Consider the following 19522-nt stretch of genomic DNA (forward strand, 5'->3'; position numbering starts at 1 on the left):
AGTTTGTTTGAATGCAGTAATCTCAGAAACTATTTGAAAAATCCTTTCAGTGCTAGATAGCTCATTTATCGAGGAAGGCAAGGAAGGCTTTATAACATCACGCTAAGACCAATGTAAGCGGAGCACCAATAAATAATGTTTCAAAATCGGGGTATTTTTCCCTTTTGAGAGCTTACGCTATATACGTCAAAGTAACTATTCCACGCGGACGAAGTCGCGGGCAAAAACTAGTGGTGGATAAAATAAAATCGTAGTCTGCCTGTCATAGAGTACGCAAAGTTTTTTTTTTTTTTTAAAACAAAAATCCAATTTAGACGTGCTAATAGAAAAAGTTCGGCACGATGACCATGAAACGTCTTCAAAATTTCGTATATATATGTATTGTCTAAAACGTAAACGATTTTGCAATGTTGTTCCGCGGGGCACGTCCGGCTATTAGCGCGCGAGTGCGCAACGCGAGGATGTGCCGCGGCCGAGCGATCGCTGCCCCTTGCGACACCGCGCGCGGATGCAACCGAATTGCAATAACACAACATTAACCATATACGTGCGGCACACGCGTTTTATTAATACCAGTGCAATTGCAAAACCTTTGAATATAAACGATGAGTGTTTTTTTTTCTGCTGTAACCTTCAGCGTAGTCGCTCCAGTTGCATTCGTTTGTAACGCTCGAGTTGACGTGAAGACGCGAGAAATCGGACGCACGTTCCTATATACTGATAAATCAACCGCCCAATTATAGTGTCACCCATTTTATTGGTAACTAAATAAACCACACTCAAACTGAACAAATCAGCGAGATTAATGCCTTATTAAAGTGAACTTACCGCGCCAAACCATTAGAGGGTCCAACTCCGTGGAGTCCCTGGACCGAGAACTTGGATGCAAGAACATAATTTAACCAGAATCCAAATCAGACATATTGTTATGAGCCCACTGGAGTCACTTGTCACTGATACGAACTTATTTTTTTAAGGGGGACAAATAGGATTTTATTTCTAAAGTTTATAATTTTGTTAAAAAAATTTTTTTACTATAATTAATTTGGAAAATTCCAGAAGGTATTTTCAAAGTCAAATCACGACACTGAACTTTTAAGGTAAGTGGATTAGAAGTGGTGATGTGTGATCAAAGCAACAGTGCGGCTGAAGACTGTGTTGTGAGGCCGCACACCACTTGACCGCGAAGTGGGTACTGATGGTAGGGGCACAGTTGCTTCATTTGTCTTAAACTTAGTTCAACTAGGGTTAAATTGTGAAAACAGTCAACCTCAATAATGGTTTTTTTAAAGCTATTTTTAAACGCTATACTAATACATAGCCCGAAATTCTGTCATTTCAGATACTATATCGTTTTATTTGTTGACGCAGAAGACAATTTCAGAATCTGTTTAATGAAAATTTAAAAGCAATTTGCAGTATGATAGATTTTTTAAAAAACAAGTTAGCTGTAACAAAGTCTTTCTAATTGCCATTAAGGTATTTTATATTATGACTGGCATTTAAAATAGTCTCAAACATGTTTAGCTTGGTTAATCTCGAGGACATTAACGAGAAGTGATATTGTATGCACAATATAAATTTTTTATTCACTGTCAGTGTCGTATATTATTCAGTCGACATAAAGCAGTAGATAAGAGGATTTTCGGCTAGACCTCGTATCGTCTGAAAGAGAGCGGAAAAATGGCGTCAAGGTCGAAACGGTTGCGCCACACAAGCCCAGCCAACTGGAAACTACGTGTGTTCATGTACTTATAAGTGATGGACTCGGCAAAGTAATCTTGATTCGATCCTCACGAATTTACCTTACGACAGTATCTAAGTTAATGGACATTGAAAACTGAAAAGAACGTGTAAAAATTTTACAAATCCTTTTTTAAGAATTTTCAATTCAGCTAAATGGACTTTGAATTTTGAAAATAAGACCCTAACTATTTCGGCAATGCCAATTAGTTAGTAAAAACCGAACTCGTGTTTCAGCACGTAATAAAGCGAACAGCTATCAGCAGTCCACTCATAATCGTGATATACGAACATCAACTAGATGTGTAAATTGTTTGTGTAAATGTCTTAGAAGGTGGATTAGACCACCCGTGGTAAAATCGAAGAGGACATTTCGTCTCTTAGTTAATTTATTATTTCGGTAGCGGAGCGCAGCGCGGTGTCCAGTCAAAACATCCCGCTTATTTGATTTACAACGCAATAAAGACGCCGTTTTATTTCTAATGGAAATGAGCTTTTATCTGTGAGATAACGCAGCCACCCTTCATTGCGAAATAAAACATAATAGCAATTAAAATCAAAATATAATTCAGAATGACAATATCGATTTGGAGTGTGATTCAAAATTGTTCATTGTATTAAATAAAAACACGGAACTAAACCGTAAAAGTACTTTTGTGTCTACGACCTGAGAAAATTTCGAAATATTGTTAGTCAATCGTTTATCAAATCAGTGTTTTTCAAATGTATATTTACATATATTTTTTGTGTCCATTTTTTATGTTTGTTCTTATGGTAACAAGCAAACAAATTTGGTTTCGTTAAATAGATTTTTGTTAATTTACTTAATAAGACTTATTCGACGTTGATAAAAGTTAGTTTTTCGTTAATACCGTGTTATATTATCGTGAAAAGGAATGTACGATTTTTGATTCGATCTCACTTTTATAGTCGCTTTGATATGTGTTGCCATTTCGGTTATTTATGCCCGAGTATTCACACTATATATTTTGGACACGTATCGCGACGGCCAGCAGTGTCTATCGAGAAACTTGTTGTTCAGGGTAGGGTCAATGGTAAGAGATCTCGTGGACGAAGCCCCATGGGCTGGACTGATCAGGTGAAAGACCTTACTGAAACCTCATGTAACGAGTGCGTGCGTCAAGCCTCAGTTCGCAAACTATGAAAAACATCTGTCAAGGCTTTAATAAACAAGAATTCCACATGAACACGACTGCTTTGCCAAGAGCAACCGACTATGATGTATGGATTCAGGCTTATAATAATTATATAAAGAATGACGTTTACGAAGCGACCACCTTGGAAGGAATGATACTCATGTAACCATATAACATTATCTATAGATCTATCAGAATCTAACATAACAAAGTTTATTAGCCGATTAAATTTATTTGGTAGCTTTATAATTAAGCCCATTTTAAATATGTAAGAATAGTTTAAAAAATATATTCGGTGGTCGGTAATATGGTTTTGTCTTTAATAAACTAAAATTTATTATTCATTAGTCTTGAGTGGCAGCCGCGTACTGGAAGACGTAGCGTGGGTAGGCCTCCCTCAAGATGGGCCGACGACCTATTGAGATTCGCGGGGATCCACTGGATGCAGGCAGCGCAGGACCGGTCTTTGTGGCGAGGCTTGGGGGAGGCCTATGCCCAGCAGTGGACGTCCATGGGCTGATAAGAAGAAGAAGGCACACTGCCTCGTCGCTGCCATCATATATTGTTCCAAAAGCAATTAAAAAACATTACCTTACTAGGCTGCACTAAAAGTATCGGGAATGGAATATTTCCACTGTTCCTGTCATATTAAAATCTTTTTAATTGAAAACTCCTTGGTTTTAAAAATCGAATACCATTTATTTATTTAAAAAAAGATTCTCGGTCTTGTCACGAGGTTTTGTCAAACTTGTTTAGTCGTTGAGAAAATGGAATTGACTCGAGAAAATTCAAGAGCGATGATTTATTATGACTTTCGAAGTGGTTTAACACAAAAACAGTGTGTTGACCGGATGATTTCTGCATTTGGTGATGAAGCCCCATCCAAAACCACAATTTATCGCTGGTTTGCTGAGTTTCAACGTGGACGTGTCAAGCTCAGTGATGATGCCCGTCAAGGTCGTCCAAAAACTGCAGTCACCCAAGAAAACGTTGATGCTGTGCGTAAGCTGATTGAGGAAGATCGACATGTGACATACCGCGAAATTCAGGCAACTTTAGACATTGGCATGAGTCAAATACAAATAATCTTGCATGAACAATTAGGTGTAAAAAAGTTGTTTTCACGATGGATACCGCATTCGCTCTGTGAAGAGCAAAAAGCGGCTCGCGTTACTTGGTGCGTCAGAACTCTCGAAAGATTCCACGCAGGATCCTCAAATGCTGTATACAACATTGTATCAGGTGACGAATCCTGGATATACGCGTACGAACCCGAAACAAAAAACCAGTCACGAGTTTAGGTGTTCGAAAATGAGTTAAAGGCAACAAAAATTGTTCGTTCACGCAGTGTTGCAAAAAAAATGGTGGCCACGTTTGTCTCCAAAACCGGCCATGTTACGACTATTCCTCTTGAGGGACAAAGAACGGTTAATGCAGAATGGTATGCTAGCATTTATTTGCCACGGGTCGTTTCTGAACTCCGTAAAGAGAACTGCAACCGCCGCATCATCCTCCATCACGACAATGCGAGTTCTCACACCGCGAACAGAACAAAAGAGTTTTTAGAGCAAGAAAACATAGAACTATTAGACTATCCGCCGTACAGCCCCGACCTAAGCCCTAATGATTTCTATACTTTCCCTAAAATAAAGAATGAATTGCGTGGACAGAGATTTTCATCACCTGAAGAAGCTGTGGACGCCTACAAAACGGCCATTTTGGAGACCCCAACTTCCGAATGGAATGGTTGCTTCAATGATTGGTTCCATCGTATGGAAAAATGTGTCAAATTTCGCGGAGAATACTTCGAAAAGCAATAAATACATTTTTAAATAGTAATGTTGTGTCAATTCGTTAATTCCCCGAATTTTCAGTGCCGCCCTCGTATTTCTGTAGTAGTTCACAAATACTTGTGTCAAAAAGAACTACACAGCCCTGTAAAAGTTACAGGGGCTATATGAAATCCATGTAAACCTTATTTTCCTGTAAGTTATGTTTCCAGAAAAACCGAATATTACTTCGACTATTCGAATATTCAGCCTAAAAGCGTATATTTCATTGATACTGATTAATTATTTATTGAATTTGAATAGATAAGACCGTATTAATGTGAATAATGAACTACGTATTTTGTACTCGTCTAGATCAGAAAGAATCCACAATCAAGGTTCACGAACGATTTTCACGAGAAAATGTCTTAGTATGTGTAAGTTCCGTTGGTAGGGTATATTGTAAGCCCGCGCGGGTAGGTACCACCATCTTGCGGAGTACATCCACGAGGCAGTCATGCGTTCTACAATATAAATGAGGCTTCAACCTCTTTTATCAAAGTGAATACTATTGTGATATCTATGGGCTTCGGTAACCTCTTCAAACCAGGTAGGCAATGGCATCGTTCACCCACTTATGTAATAAATAAATAAATCATTCGTTTGTAGTATCAGTATCGATATCTATTTTCCTAAAAACAAACAAAAAAAGGTAGGCAGTGGCTTGGCTCTGTCCCTGGCATTGTTGATGTCCATAAGCGATGGTAGCCGGACACCATTAGTTGGGTCGAATGCTCGTCTGCCTATAGGGCAATAAAAAAATCTAACTCCCTAATTTGCAAGACCATTTGAGGCGAAAACGTAGAAGAAAACCGTAGCTAATACCTTAATACACAATGATTAGCTACAAATGACGTCATAAGCGATTGGTGTTTAGATTCACATGAAAAATGTTTGTAAGTGTTGGATTTTGTTTAGTGTTTTATATTGAGTAACAAAAATATCACAAAATTAGTGATTGAATAATCGTTTTAATTGAATTAAGATTCTAATGTTACTAATACTACGACTAACTACTTTTAAGATTGTGTTTTGTTAGTGTATTTTTGTTTAGGCTTCAATCATGTCTCAAAGTGAATATATGTAGTTTCCGGAAACTATTTAACACAAAAATCTCCTTAACAAACATAAATATAAAAAAGCTGCTGCGACGATATTTATCGAAGCTAATTTGACGACATCTACTCTAAACAGCGTGTTGTAATAAAAAGTAGCTGATAATTGTACTCTTATCGTGAATGGTAGTTTAATGAGGTGCACTCCAACGCTCCGCTGATAAGGGACCGATTCGCTTATCTCTACGCGTATGAGGAGCTTGAGAAAAAACAACTAACGGTGAGGTTTGTGTTAAAGCCATTAAAAGCTGGAGTTTTTCTCGATCAATGTATTTGTAATTAAATTGAATTAAACACATACATACGTAAACTATTACTCTAAAGCAGACGGACAAGAATACTAGTTTTTTTTTAAAGTAAGCCCAAGTACCTGCTCCTCGCTTTAGTATGTTCAAAATTTGCGAGCCCGTAATGTAAAACTAATGTTCTGCCTTTCCACAGCTGAGGTTTAATTGTGTTGTGTGTAAGCATAGATAAATGCATTTTTATCTCGATTTTCTCAGGGTCATGAATTAGTCGTAGCACGGTAGGCTTCGGTAGGCAGCGGCTTGGCTCTGCCCCTAGCATTGCTGAAGGCCATGGGCGATGGTAACCACTCACCATCAAGTGGGCCGTATGCTCGTCTGCCTACAAGGGCAAAAAAAAAAACGAAGAACCCTTTGCATTTATTTGAACATTGTTTTTTATATGTTACTGTGAGATACGCAGATCCCTAAAGATCTAACAATACTTACGTAAAGCTATTGAATTCGTGATTTTTTTGTTATGATAATATGTACTAAGTTAATAATAAATAATTTGTAAATTTTGTGCGACGATTTGGAAAAGATCTAGACCTGAGTTTCCGCCGTTTGCCGATTCTTCTCAGTGGTGAAGTTTTACTCTGCCCTCAGACACAGCCCACTGAGTTTCTCGCCGGATCTTCTCAGTGGGTCGCGTTTCCGATCCGGTGGTAGATTCTGCGAAGCACTGCTCTTGCTAGGGTCAGTGTTAGCAACACTCCGGCTTGAGCCCCGTGAACTCACCTACACACCTTAGGGCGAAGCTGAAATACCCTCTCAAGGCATAGGTAGGAAAAAAAAAGGCAGCGTCCTTATTGTCTTGGCGCCTGTGCACACTTCGCACATAGGGGCCGGCGCGGCCCTGGTTCATCATCATCATCATCGTTGAATTCTGTACGTACCCGTATTGTTGTTGTTATTGTAGTGGTGTGCCGGCGGTGGGATGTACTCCGGTAGCTCTGGGAGGCACACGTTGCTCTCGTACATGTTGGGCGGCACGTTGGCGAGCAGCGACCTTTCTTTTTCTACGTCTACGGTAGCAAAACAAAATTCATGGATAAACTAAACTACAATTCGCAACTCATTAGAATGTTTCTTTTTTAATACGCTTTTATTAGCTTCAGACGTTTTTATGTTAGTATGTAACGGAATCTTTGAACATGATTTTGACCCCCTTCAAAACGTCGGATTAACTGGAAATTTTGTATACTTATTAAGAACCGATGACAATTCAATACTAAATAATAAAAAAATTGAAAAAATTGAAATTCAACTAAGAAATGCAAAATAAAAGAGTTTAAAAAATTGGGTGCATGGTATCAGTTGTTATGAATATTTTATGAATAGATATGAGTAGAAGGGTTACGAGTATTTTGATAATATCCTGAAAAACACCCTACGATTTTTTTTACAATAAAATCATTTTTTCTTACACTATTTTTAATTTAAATTTATTAAAATTTATTTTCTATTTTTTAGTTGGATTTTCTATAAAAGCGTATTTTGTTTTAGTTTTTTTTTAAACTATTATTTATTTCATGCATGTATTCTTAAAGCCGTTGTTGTTACCTTTTTGTAAGATCTCTAGATGTTCCCAAAGTATGTCTCCCATGAATGCCGGTGCTCTGGCGACGAACTCCTCGCGGCCCATCGCACAGATGTCCTTGCCCTGAGCTCGCGCGAACTGTTGAAGGGCGACACCCTCTAATGAGAACTCTCGAGCCGCCCAACGCAGCCACGCCGTCACTGCTGCTTCGCTCCACTGTCTTGGATCTGTTAATAAATAGATTGTCAAATTATAATGAAAATATTTTAATCGATGAGGAATTTTTTTTTTATTGCTTAGATGTGTGGACGAGCTCACAGCCCGCCTGGTGTTAAGCGGTTACTGGAGCCCATAGACATCTACGACGTAAATGCACCATCCACCTTGAGATATAAGTTTTAAGGTCTCAGTATAGTTACAACGGCTGCCCCGTCCTTCAAACCGAAACGCATTACTGCTTCACGGCAGAAATAGGCAGGGGGGGTGGTACCTACCCGCGCGGACTCACAAGAGGTCCTACCACCAGTAATTATGCAAATTATAATTTTGCGGGTTTGACTTTTCTTACACGATGTTATTCCTTCACTGTGGAAGCCAATCGTGAACATTTGTTGAGTACGTATTTCATTAGAAAAATTTTTACCCGCCTGAAATTCGAACATCGGTGTATCGCTCAACACGAATGCACCGGACGTCTTATCCTTTAGGCCACGATGACTTCTTAGGTTAGGTGGGGGCGTCCTAAAAAGACTTGGATGGACTGTGTTTTTTTTTCTTATTTTCATACGTGGTTCGGCTAGTTTAGGGCCTACCTGGCGTTAAGTGGTTATCGGAGCCCATAGACACCTAGGATCTAAATGCCACCACCTACCTCGAGGCATAAGTTCTAAGTCTCGGTTTTAGCAGTACAACGGCTGCCCTACCCTTCAAACCGAAACGCATTACTGCTTCACGGTAGAAATAGGCAGGGTGTGTGAAAGTGGAAATGCGTGAGAGAGGTGTGAGTGCTGAGATGACATACATTAGACCTGAATGTGAAAGAGGACATGTTGCGCCGACTCCACATTGTAGGATAAGGGCGAGAAGAAGAAGATGATGCAAAGATTTTAATCGATATTCTCAGGAGCATGACATTATTCATTCTTAGCTATCGTTAAATTAACATAATCGATGAATGAATTTTTATGAGCCATTTTTTTTATAGAAATAAGATTTTATTTCACAAATGAAATTTATTTGACGTTTATCACTTTGAAAGCTTGCATTAAAATTCCTATTATTATTATCATTATTATTATAGTTTTATTTTTCCAACTGGAAATGCAGAGGTATCATACCATACAGCCTAATCTTTTATATATTTTTTATTGGAAAAATGATATTATGAAATGATATGAAATGAGATGATATGGGATGAAATATAATCTCAGTAAAATGGTGGTCATTTATTGAGACTTTTTCAGTGGACTTTTTGGAGGATTCCGAGAAGATACGTTTAGCAGCTTTGTTTAATTTTTCCACATTTGTGGGAATTTTCACAGATTAGTATCTGAGTCGTCTATTATCAAAGGTGGCAATCTGTGCATTTGGACAATTTTTTTTTATTGATATGTCAATACAGATTTATTTGAATATAATCGTCTCCTTCAAAGAATACGGTTCAAAACCTGCATTAAATAAAGGTTAATAGTTAACCTGTTATTTATCTAAGATGTCGTTCCGAAGAGTTTTGTGACTGCCAATGGAATACAAAGTCAATAATTCGTTTTTCTGATTTACCAATCATTGTCCAAAAGTCAGATTGCCGCCTTTGATAATAGTCGACTCATCTGTCACATTTGTGATTAGTATCTGTGAAAATGCACAAATGTTAATAAACCACCGTTATTACACATTTAAGCCTGAAGAAACACTAAATAGACAAAATAAAACAAATCCACAACTTCACTGCTCGCGTTCCCCCGCCAAAAGTCCTCAAATTTCTTTTCCAACTCATAAACAATATTAAATGCAGATTGCATATTTTATTCAAGTAACCATAAATGGTTGATCGCCCGGACAGGCCAGCAACAACAATTAGTCGGCCACCGAACCGATGCGTTGCCTAACAACGGAACTTGCCTCACGCGCCGGAAGCGTGCTGACCTTCAAGCCAAAACGCATACGTCTAAAATCTAAAGTAATCGCTCTTATTGACACTCCTCAGAGAATCATCAAAAACTCTTTCTGATGGAAGTTTTCGTTGTCGGGATTCGACTGTCAAGACATCCTGTCATTAAATTCGGTAAACACATTTCATCTTACTGCTGTATGAATATGAAAATCGAAGGGCTTGATTTTTTATAATCGTAATTATTACATATTCCTTAAGACTATTTTATGTTTTCTGTAAAGAGTAAAAAGAGTACATTTAGTGGTTGTGTTCGAATTTCGAAATTTAATGTTAAAATTTGTATTTCATACATTTATTTATATCAAATGATTTTAATGGTATTTAAAGGCATGTAGTGAATTTTACAAACAACTACAGGATTTGTAAAGTTCAAATCGATTAGAAATTAAAAATAGAATTTTGCATTCAAAACATGTACTTTGTACGTTTAGAAATATCTATCCAACGTTATATTAGCGCAACATAGCAAACAAACCGACATTAACGACGCTAATTCCGTCGCCCATCTCGAGATATGGAGTTTTAAGTCCAGTACAACGGCTACCCCACCCTTCAAAACGATACGCATTTTACCGCCAGTAAATTTTTCTTTTTAATCAAAGTGTTCCTTGCGACTCTAACAATTATCCTATTTTCTATAAAACTATTCATAAAAATTTACGTTTCTTTACAAACAGAAAGAATTAACAGTATCGTTGAGACGTTTGTCTAAAAGATGTTTCCTAAAAAAGAGTAAAAATAAAAACAGTATTGATGATTTAATTAGAAAACTAGTTAGTTACGTTATGTTTCACGGCCTGACATTTTAAAACTAATTAATTCAATATTCACACGTGTTTGAAATATATATATAAAAAATAGAATGTTTAAACTAAGCTAAAGTACCTACATCAGCTCATGGATAGTTTAATAAAATTAAATGTTTAAGAAACTGATTTAAATTGCGTATGTATATAACAGTACTGAGAACAAAGCATGAACTCTTATGTTAATGGACCAATTTCATTAACAACCGATGTACAGATAACACGCTACATCTCGGAGTCTTCCAGTTATCTCCTCATTGTTAACTACTGGATTCATTTTATGTCCAACTGATCTCGAATATAGATACGCTGTAACGACAGCCGCTGTTTACGTTGTGTATGTTAATATTTGCTTTTTTTTCTTAGTCTTTTGTTTTGGAAATTCGAGTCTTTCGTCAGGAGTTAAATACGCGAAGAGAACATTCGTTGTGAAGCTCTGAATATGTTTTAATCATTTTTTTTTGTGTTGTACATGTGATATTATGAAGGGAAAACATCGTGTAATAAAATCGATCGATTCGAACCGATCTTGTGCTCATATGTCCCATCATAGGCAGATGAGATAATATATTGGGAGAAAAATAACATTTTCTAAATTTAATCAAACATATTCGAACATGAAACAGTGAAGAAATATTCATCGAATTCTAGGTTCAGTATATTTTGAGCTGTATTGGAACGTATAAATGAATATACCATCAAAGATATAGACCAGCGGTCGGGGAACTTTTTTAATTATTACCCCAAAATATTTTTGTGTAAGTTGATATTACCCTATGGCGAAGAACAAAAAAAAGTAAATCGCTTTTATATATATGCTATATTACAGACATAATAATTTTGAAAAAAAAAAAATTTTTTTTTTCGTTTCATTTTATTTCGTTTCATCGAGTTTGAAATCACAACGATTCTAAAGAAGTTTCACTTCAATACATACTTTTTACTCACAAAAGTTTCATTTTTACTCACAAAAGTTTCGTTTTACCCCATTTGGGGTAATTTACGCCGGTTCGCTGATATAGACAGACAATAAAAATAAATAAATTGTTAGAAACATAGCTTAAAACACGACTTAAAGTTTAGACTACAGTACAGGAAGATTAAGATTACATAAACACTTCCAAATTTAAGATCTCATAATTAATGACCATCGTTTATTTCTTACACAAATATCATTACGTAAAGACATGTTTTGAATTGAAAAGGGCACGTCTTAGTTTTTCATGTTCAAGCTTTATCAAATTTGGTTTAATGACCCGGTTTATTATGTTGAACAATAAAGCGAATCCAGTCTGTTTTTACTTGCTTAATCTTTATTTACTGCCAAACGTATAAATTATAGTCATGCGATAACAAAATAATTTAAGCAACACGATGTTTTCGAGCCTCGATGGAGTCTTTAACTTCAATCTAATGAATAAGAATTGGATTTAAAACATGTCATTTTAAACATATTATGGTGATTTTATTTATAATGTATTGAAGGTATAGTTTTATTATCTTTACGAAAACTTTTTTGAGGTTTTATCGTAGTAGTATAAAATAATGAATTGTCAATAAAATATCAAAGCCTGGTTCAAGAACTGAACCGTAAAAATGAGGGAATTGAGCATTGTAATTTACATGTAGTGCAATTGGGCCGTTAATTTGGGACGACGAATAAACTTAAGTATACGACACCAAGTCAAATTATCAGATAGATCAAATTATATAGTCTACGTCAGGGGTCGACAACCTCTTTAGTTCTATACGCAAATATTATTTATTTTATAAAAAAAAAACATTTCAAAATTGTTCTAAATCGACTAACGAGGATTGGGCACCATTTCTATCTCTCAGCCCATTGTTGTAAGTAAATGTTTAATTGTTTTCATTAAATAATAAGTGATTATCTAATAATACCATACCATATATACATTAACTAATTTATTTTAAAAACACTACTTATATAAGAATAAATATATATGTTTCTTATGAATAATTAGATTCGTTTTTTTTTTATAAAAAAAATATATTTATGCAAGTACTATTTATTGTTGGCAATAAAATATTTTGTGGCTCTTTATAAGCTTTGAAATTTTGTAAATTGTAATTTTTGGCTCTTGCGACTCGAAAGGTTGCCGACCTCTGGTCTACGTACGTTATATGGGATAGACCAAGTAGTCGTAATTATTTAACTAAAATAAGTTGTTTCAGACAACATCCGAAATTAGAACGTTATATTTACGCACAAATTCGTATGTCCAGTGTATATACGTATGAAGTAATGTTAACAAATTCATATGAGTGCAACATGTGATTTAGTGTAAGCGTGCAGGGGCGCCGGAAGTGCGAATAGACGCGCCACAGACGCACGCACTTCCGTTGTGTTCGGCCGACGAACTCGTCACCTGTACGACTCACGATTCAACTGTGATCTTAGCATTGCTTAATATAACGATTCTAAATATACACTTGCATAATTATGTTTTAATTCGTTTAGGATATCGTATAAGCGGCAGTTTACAACGAGCATCGAGCGTTTTCCTAGATGAACTCGTTCAACATACAGCGATTGCTTTTTTTTTTTGCCTACCTAAGCTTGAGAGCTTAAGAGCCTTGAGAAGCTATATCAGCGTAACCTTAACTAGTAGGTGAGCTCACGGGGCTCAAGCCTGACGACTTTGCTAACACGAACTCTAGCAGGAGCCGTGCTTCGCAGAATCTACCACCAGATCGGAAACGCGACCCACTGAGAAGATCCGGCGAGAAACTCAGTGGGCTGTGTCTGAGGGCTAATTTACTCGTCGAGCCCTTCGTCGCAAGCGACGCGGCGACGGGTTCGACGAAAACGATGACCGGCAGCAATTGCGAATGAAATAAATGGTTTTATCTGATTTCTCTGTGTCTGAATATTTTATATTTATATTTTATTTAAAACTTATACACGAATGGATACTAGTTTAGGGTGAGATTACCGTGTTTGTTCCCGGTTACTTATGTATTCTTGCCTTTCTAGTACTGATGGTAGAACGAGATTTTAAAGCAATAAAAATAAAAACATTTCAACACTAACAGGTCGACAAAAGCCGTGTATCGCAGTGGCGGTCGCTCAACGCGCCCCATTCATTACCATATGCAAATTGCACCTTGTATATGCGCCTGAGCAGTGTACACTAACAGTTTTTGCTTGTAACCACTATCCGTGTAATGAACGGGGCAAAAAGTGTTCCTGCATACTGGTTGGGCTACACGTTGAAATAATAAGTATTTGTCTGTTGTTTAATAATTAATTAATAAATTATCGAGGAATCATTTATCAGTTAAGATGCGTCTGATTTAGTTGACTAGACTTCGGATAACCGTACGCATACGCGAATGTTAGAAAATATATGTCGGAGAAGCCACAATTATTAACACCATCGTCAGACATCGTAGGGGCGAATAGGGTGATCGAGCTAAAAGAAATATTGAGTACACCAATTACGTTTATTGTCTTAGTACAATTTAGAAATCTTCTCTTGACGTTAACAAACGAAAACGAATGACGGTTCTTAGGACGGAGGCACCGCTCTTCAAGAATTCTGGTTGGTAAGTGTGTGATGGCGTCTACGCGCCTCCATCGGCTAGGCTCTGTCGTACCACGACGTTAGCTGATTTCCTACAATATCGCAATCGAGCTGTCATCTCTCAGGAATCGTGCTGCGTTTCGTTTAGCTACCAAACTAATGACCGTCTCCGAAATATAAATAGATCTGGCCTCTAAGGTAAACAATTATTAAGGGAATTCGGCAATCGAATGTCGGGTATGTCTTCTTTTTGTAAAAAGTCGATGTCGCCCTAAACACGTCATTACGGATCCTCCTGATCTATTAACGGTGCTTTTAGGTACTTCAAGCAACGGTCACCGTCCTCGTCGAACCCGTCGCTTGCGACGTAGGGCTCGACGAGTGAATTAACCCATAGACATAGCACACTGAGTTTCTCGCTAGATCTTCTTAGTGGATCGCGTTTCCGATTCGGTGGTAGATTCTGCGAAGCATTGCTCTTGCTAGGGCCAGTGCTAGCAACACTCCGAGTTTGAGCCCCGTGAGCTCACCTACACGTCAAGGAGAAGCTCTCAAGGCTATCAGCATAGGTAGAAAAAAAGAATGTCTAAACCATCCAAAGCTACCAAACTTTTCTATTTAATTCTCACATAGTTATGCTTAAGTGCATAGTAGCAATTAGAACAGTAGCTAGCTTTGACAACAGATCCGGCAGTTGCGTGTATATCGAGATACAACGGCATTGCCGTATTATAAAGAAGCGCGTACGATTGATCAGCAACAAAAATGGGCAATAATATGTCCAATAAAGAGGTGACGAAACATATAAACAAAAAAACCGCCGTAGCGTAGTAATAAACCGACTAAAATGGTTGCCTAGTTTTAAACGTTCGATTGAAGTTGAATGTTTATGAGATTCCTTTCTTATTGCCCATTAAAGTATCGAATAGTTCTGAATGAAATATTGCCGTGTACACGATTCTGAGTGTAACCAGTAACGGAACCGGCCCGTTTTTATATCACCGAAATAAATAATATTGTCATTTTGTAATATGTACTACGTGAAGTTTGACAGCTATTGTGATGTTTCGATCGACTCATTCATTTGCATATTCTAAAATGAAAATTACCTATTTTTAATTTTCGTCGATTTTCATGAATGAAAATAAAGAAGTTTTTAGTTTTTCTTGGCAGTACAAGATGGAAGATAATTTGGAAATGTTTAAGAATCAAAAACGTAAGTGGTTTATGTTATTTACCTTTCGGCACGCCGAGGCGCAGCTGCTCCTTCTCCCAGGAGGCGAAGGTGGCCTTCAGCGCCTCGGCCATCTTCTTGTTGGTGCCCGGGGTCAGTGGCGGCACCTGCGATGGGATGTCTGTAACAAACATACAGAATTGTATGAAGTTTTTTTCGTTAATATTAACATATTTTATCATTCAACAATTGCGCATTTAAAATTTAAATAGTAAAATCGTATTCGTTGTTAAACATACCTAATTATCATTTCAAAGTGCGATTTTAAAAATTCTTTTTGTTTAGGTACGTGACATTACTCGTTGCGGAAGAAAAGTCAATAAAATTTTGGTCGCAAAACAATTGAAGCATATTATATTCTCAAGATTATGCATGGTCGATTTAGTGAAAACTACACGAAAAGTAAACCTAAGACGGGTTTTGTATGCCCAGCGATGCCTGATAGCGTAAAAGTTAACTAAAATTTGTATGGATTTGGAACGTTTGCCGTTAGGGGCGCTGTTCCAACTGCATACAAATTTTAGTTAACTTTTACGCTATCGAGAACGTTAAGAAACTCGCACTAAGCACACTGAAATGTTGAGAGATGTCAACAGAGTAAAGCGGTACTATACGCTTGGACAAAAACTAATTGCTTTACAAATCGCAAGCTTGGCCTCGCGTTGAACATTGTTCCACGCTGTTAAGAAGCTGTCTGATTGTACCTTGGCTTGGAGCATCAAGTGGACCGTATGCTCATTTTCATACCGCAAAAAAAAAAAACGATAACATCAGTTTCGTTGTAACACTAATAGTGAATCTTGTTACAGCTAATTATCTTAATATAGGGTATACCTTACAAAGCCCTTACGAGGAACTTTCAAGAAATCTTTGATCGTTTTATTGGCCATCCATAGCGCAAGTCCCATCAAAGATCGTTATCATTTGTATTAATTACTTTATCTATAGCATGTACACTGGGCACTGGAGAACAAATTAATTGTTAGCTTTTGGGGCTGGCTAGTTTCAAATAAAATAAATCAGAGATAAACGATCGGCATCGGTGCTGTGAGCCTGTGTACTTTCTCTGGCGTCAGTGTGTGCTGTGTAGATGTACTGGTTTCATTCATAAGTGCCGCGGTGTGAGTGAGGCGAGAGCGTGAGTGTGAGTGGTCCTCGCACACCTGCCGACCTGTTCTGAGATGCGGAGATTTGTGCACCTCTCCCACGGTCGGTGCCCGGTTCGCTTCTGATCTGCTCTAGCTGTTCGTTCTGATATAATTTAAATTTTTCTTTGCTCATATCTTTTTTTTTTTGGGTTTCAATCAGATTCATATGTTTTGATTGGCGGTAGATGAGAAGCTCATTTTCATTTAACTACTAGAAAGTTAATGAAGATTCTAAGTGCTTGCTTATTTTGGGGTGATGCTTTGTGGTTTGTTTGGAAAACGAAGAGAGTTCTTGTCAAAAATGTTTTTATTTTAAATAAAAATATAGATAATTTGAGTTCATTGTGCCACGCGGCAGTAAATTGCGAGGATTCATTAGTAATTTACTTAAACTATGCATTGTGCGCAGATGCACTTGATTCACTACGTTCATTCCCACTATTTGATTGGAAATAATTGACTTGGTTACTTATCGACCCGTTAGGGCCTGAGCGCTCACTTATTCAGAGAAATACAACGCGATGTGTTTTAAATAGTTTATTTTAGTGATCTGATCTGAAGATGGTCCAGTTAAGATTGATACAAATTTGACAGATAAAATTTGTAACTAAAGGTTTCGTTAGCATTGATAGGTATATCTACCAGCTCCCTTTGCTTTTTAATCATTAGACTTCTTGTCCTAATTTTATTTATTAAACAATATTCTTCTATGTAATTAGTAAATGTCATAAAGGATTTTATTTCAGATTACCGACGTATTGTAATATGTTACAATCATTTTACAAAACGTATTTTTCGTTTTCTTTCATTTTTATATATCGCGTCAATGAATGCAAGAATTTACAAACTGGAATGAAATGAAGACAGAAAACATATTACTTTTGTTTTTCCTGTAATTTCATTATAGTTGATCACAAAACAGAGATACCTTAAGGTTATAGAATTGCTTAACAATAAAAATAAATGGTTATGGTTCGGTTTAAAAAAATAGTTTCTCATAAAATTAAATAAATAAATAATCGGGAACGAATCTTTCTCTGTCAAATGGCTTTAAGCTGATATTCCCTATGCCATGGAAACTGAACTATGCTATTTACCCGATATGGCAATCGAACCCATAATCCTTTGCCTAGCAGTCAAGGGCCCTAACCACGTCAGTATGAAGTCATTCAATTTGAATACATAGTTTTAACATTTTCCACTCAAACATGAGGGTTTTCGTTGGTCTATAATCGATTCAAAATGACTTAAATTAAAAAGGAAGCTGGGTATTAAGCTTGAGTTCAATTATGTTTGCTAAGTCTTATGCTGAGTGCACAACTCTGTCGGATGAACAAATACCTATTAAAACACAATTTATAAGTTTTAACCTTGATGAATAAATTGTATACTCATTTATAATAAATCTGCACCTGCCTCTACAGAACGATAGCGTTCGTTTAAGTCAGAAGGTATAGTACCGTAGTACGGCATTATAAATATGATCGCGACCATTGCCCGAGGGGCCAAAAAAATGGCGAATAAAAAGTATTGTGTCGCAATTTGTTGTTGCTTATGTGGGTTGCTAGTAGAACAATACACTGTTTTTGAAACATGAGATAAGGCAGAGAAAAATCGTTCAAAATTGACTCAGTATCAATTGTCTCCTTAAATAAAAATATACAATGCACACTAAATTGTGCGCGTAATAGTCTATGCAGAGACAAATGTTGATCTACACATTTGAAACAATTGAGAAATTTTTCTATTTATTATTGGTCACATTTTTCAATTTTGTTGTTCTTTTGTGTTTAAAATTGTCATAAATGTAGGGCAAACAGAATTACTAGTGAATGAAATTAAAGTAGGTACCTACTTAAATTAACACAGATGCTTTATACATATGTTTACGAAATATTGTCCGAAACTAGGTGCTGAGGGAGATATTTTTTATCTAAAACTGAAGTTTGATAAAGGCAAGATTTTTTGATTGTGTTATATGTACCTACCTATAGGCAACTTATTGTATAATGTACCGATACCCATAAGATTTTATGCAATAAAACTTTAATATAGATGTGTACATAACCACTTGTTGATGTTTTGAATTTTTTTTTTTCTATTCTTTTTATTTCTTCATCTTCAAACTACACCAAAGAATTTATGAGTCTAAGTATAGTTAGTTCTTATTTATTTTATTTTATTTATTTATTGTTAACATAGAAGTAGAAACATAGTCATAATTTACATCTGTGCTTAAACTAGGTGATAAAACCTGTATATCAAGCAGCAGTAAACGTAAACCGTTAACCGTTGTTGATGTCTATGGGCTCCGGCGACCACGCAACACGAAGTGGGCCGCAAGCTCGCCCACCTATCTAAGCAATTAATAAATAAAAACCATGTTAATGAAACGAGTGCTTGCAAATAGCTGTCATGCTTGACATTAAAACTCGCGATGGCATTTACGAAATAAAACAAATAAAAACAAAAATGACGGAGGCAAGACTTCCGTTTCCGTAATTAAAGCAATTAATGCGGAGTGATTTTGTTTAATTGTCCCGTAAGGTTTCCGATGGGGCCCATCCGTTGTGCGCTACGAGAACTAATTATGACATTTGACATTTCGAAAACGCATTCTCTACGAATAACGAGAGCTAATTCCGTATATTCATGTTACGTATCGCCCCGAATGACCATTACGAAGTCACGTTAAAATTAGTCACAGCTTGTAATATTACGAAGTACTTTGTAAAGTATATCTGGTTACGAGGCAGATAAGCCTATTTGTTTATTGGCTGGACAATTACTATTGATTGGAGCGCTCGTTTTCGATTGGTTCGTGTAAATGGCAATAAAAACGTTCTAATATGAATATGCCCTTTATCGTGTTTTACGAAATCCATTTAAATAACTACTACGCGTATCTAAATCGTAGATTTTTTTTTATTGCTTAGGTTTGT

At 36.7% G+C, this 19522-nt stretch overlaps 1 protein-coding gene across 4 annotated transcripts in view; it reads right to left on the reverse strand.

The window, feature by feature from the left end:
* The window catches only part of pnt (ETS transcription factor pointed), a 186626-nt gene that overhangs the window by 37345 nt on the left and 129759 nt on the right, over positions 1–19522 (reverse strand). For all 4 annotated transcript variants that reach the window (XM_089738647.1, XM_089738646.1, XM_089738648.1 and 1 more), the window contains 3 exons: positions 15437–15553; positions 7695–7898; positions 7028–7156 (listed from right to left, as the gene is read on the reverse strand). In XM_089738647.1, the coding sequence (XP_089594773.1) occupies positions 7028–7156; positions 7695–7898; positions 15437–15553 (450 nt within the window). The remainder of the gene's footprint in view (positions 1–7027; positions 7157–7694; positions 7899–15436; positions 15554–19522) is intronic.

This window comes from Bombyx mandarina, chromosome 25 (assembly GCF_030267445.1).
Source record: "Bombyx mandarina strain Sakado chromosome 25, ASM3026744v2".
NCBI lineage: Eukaryota > Metazoa > Arthropoda > Insecta > Lepidoptera > Bombycidae > Bombyx > Bombyx mandarina.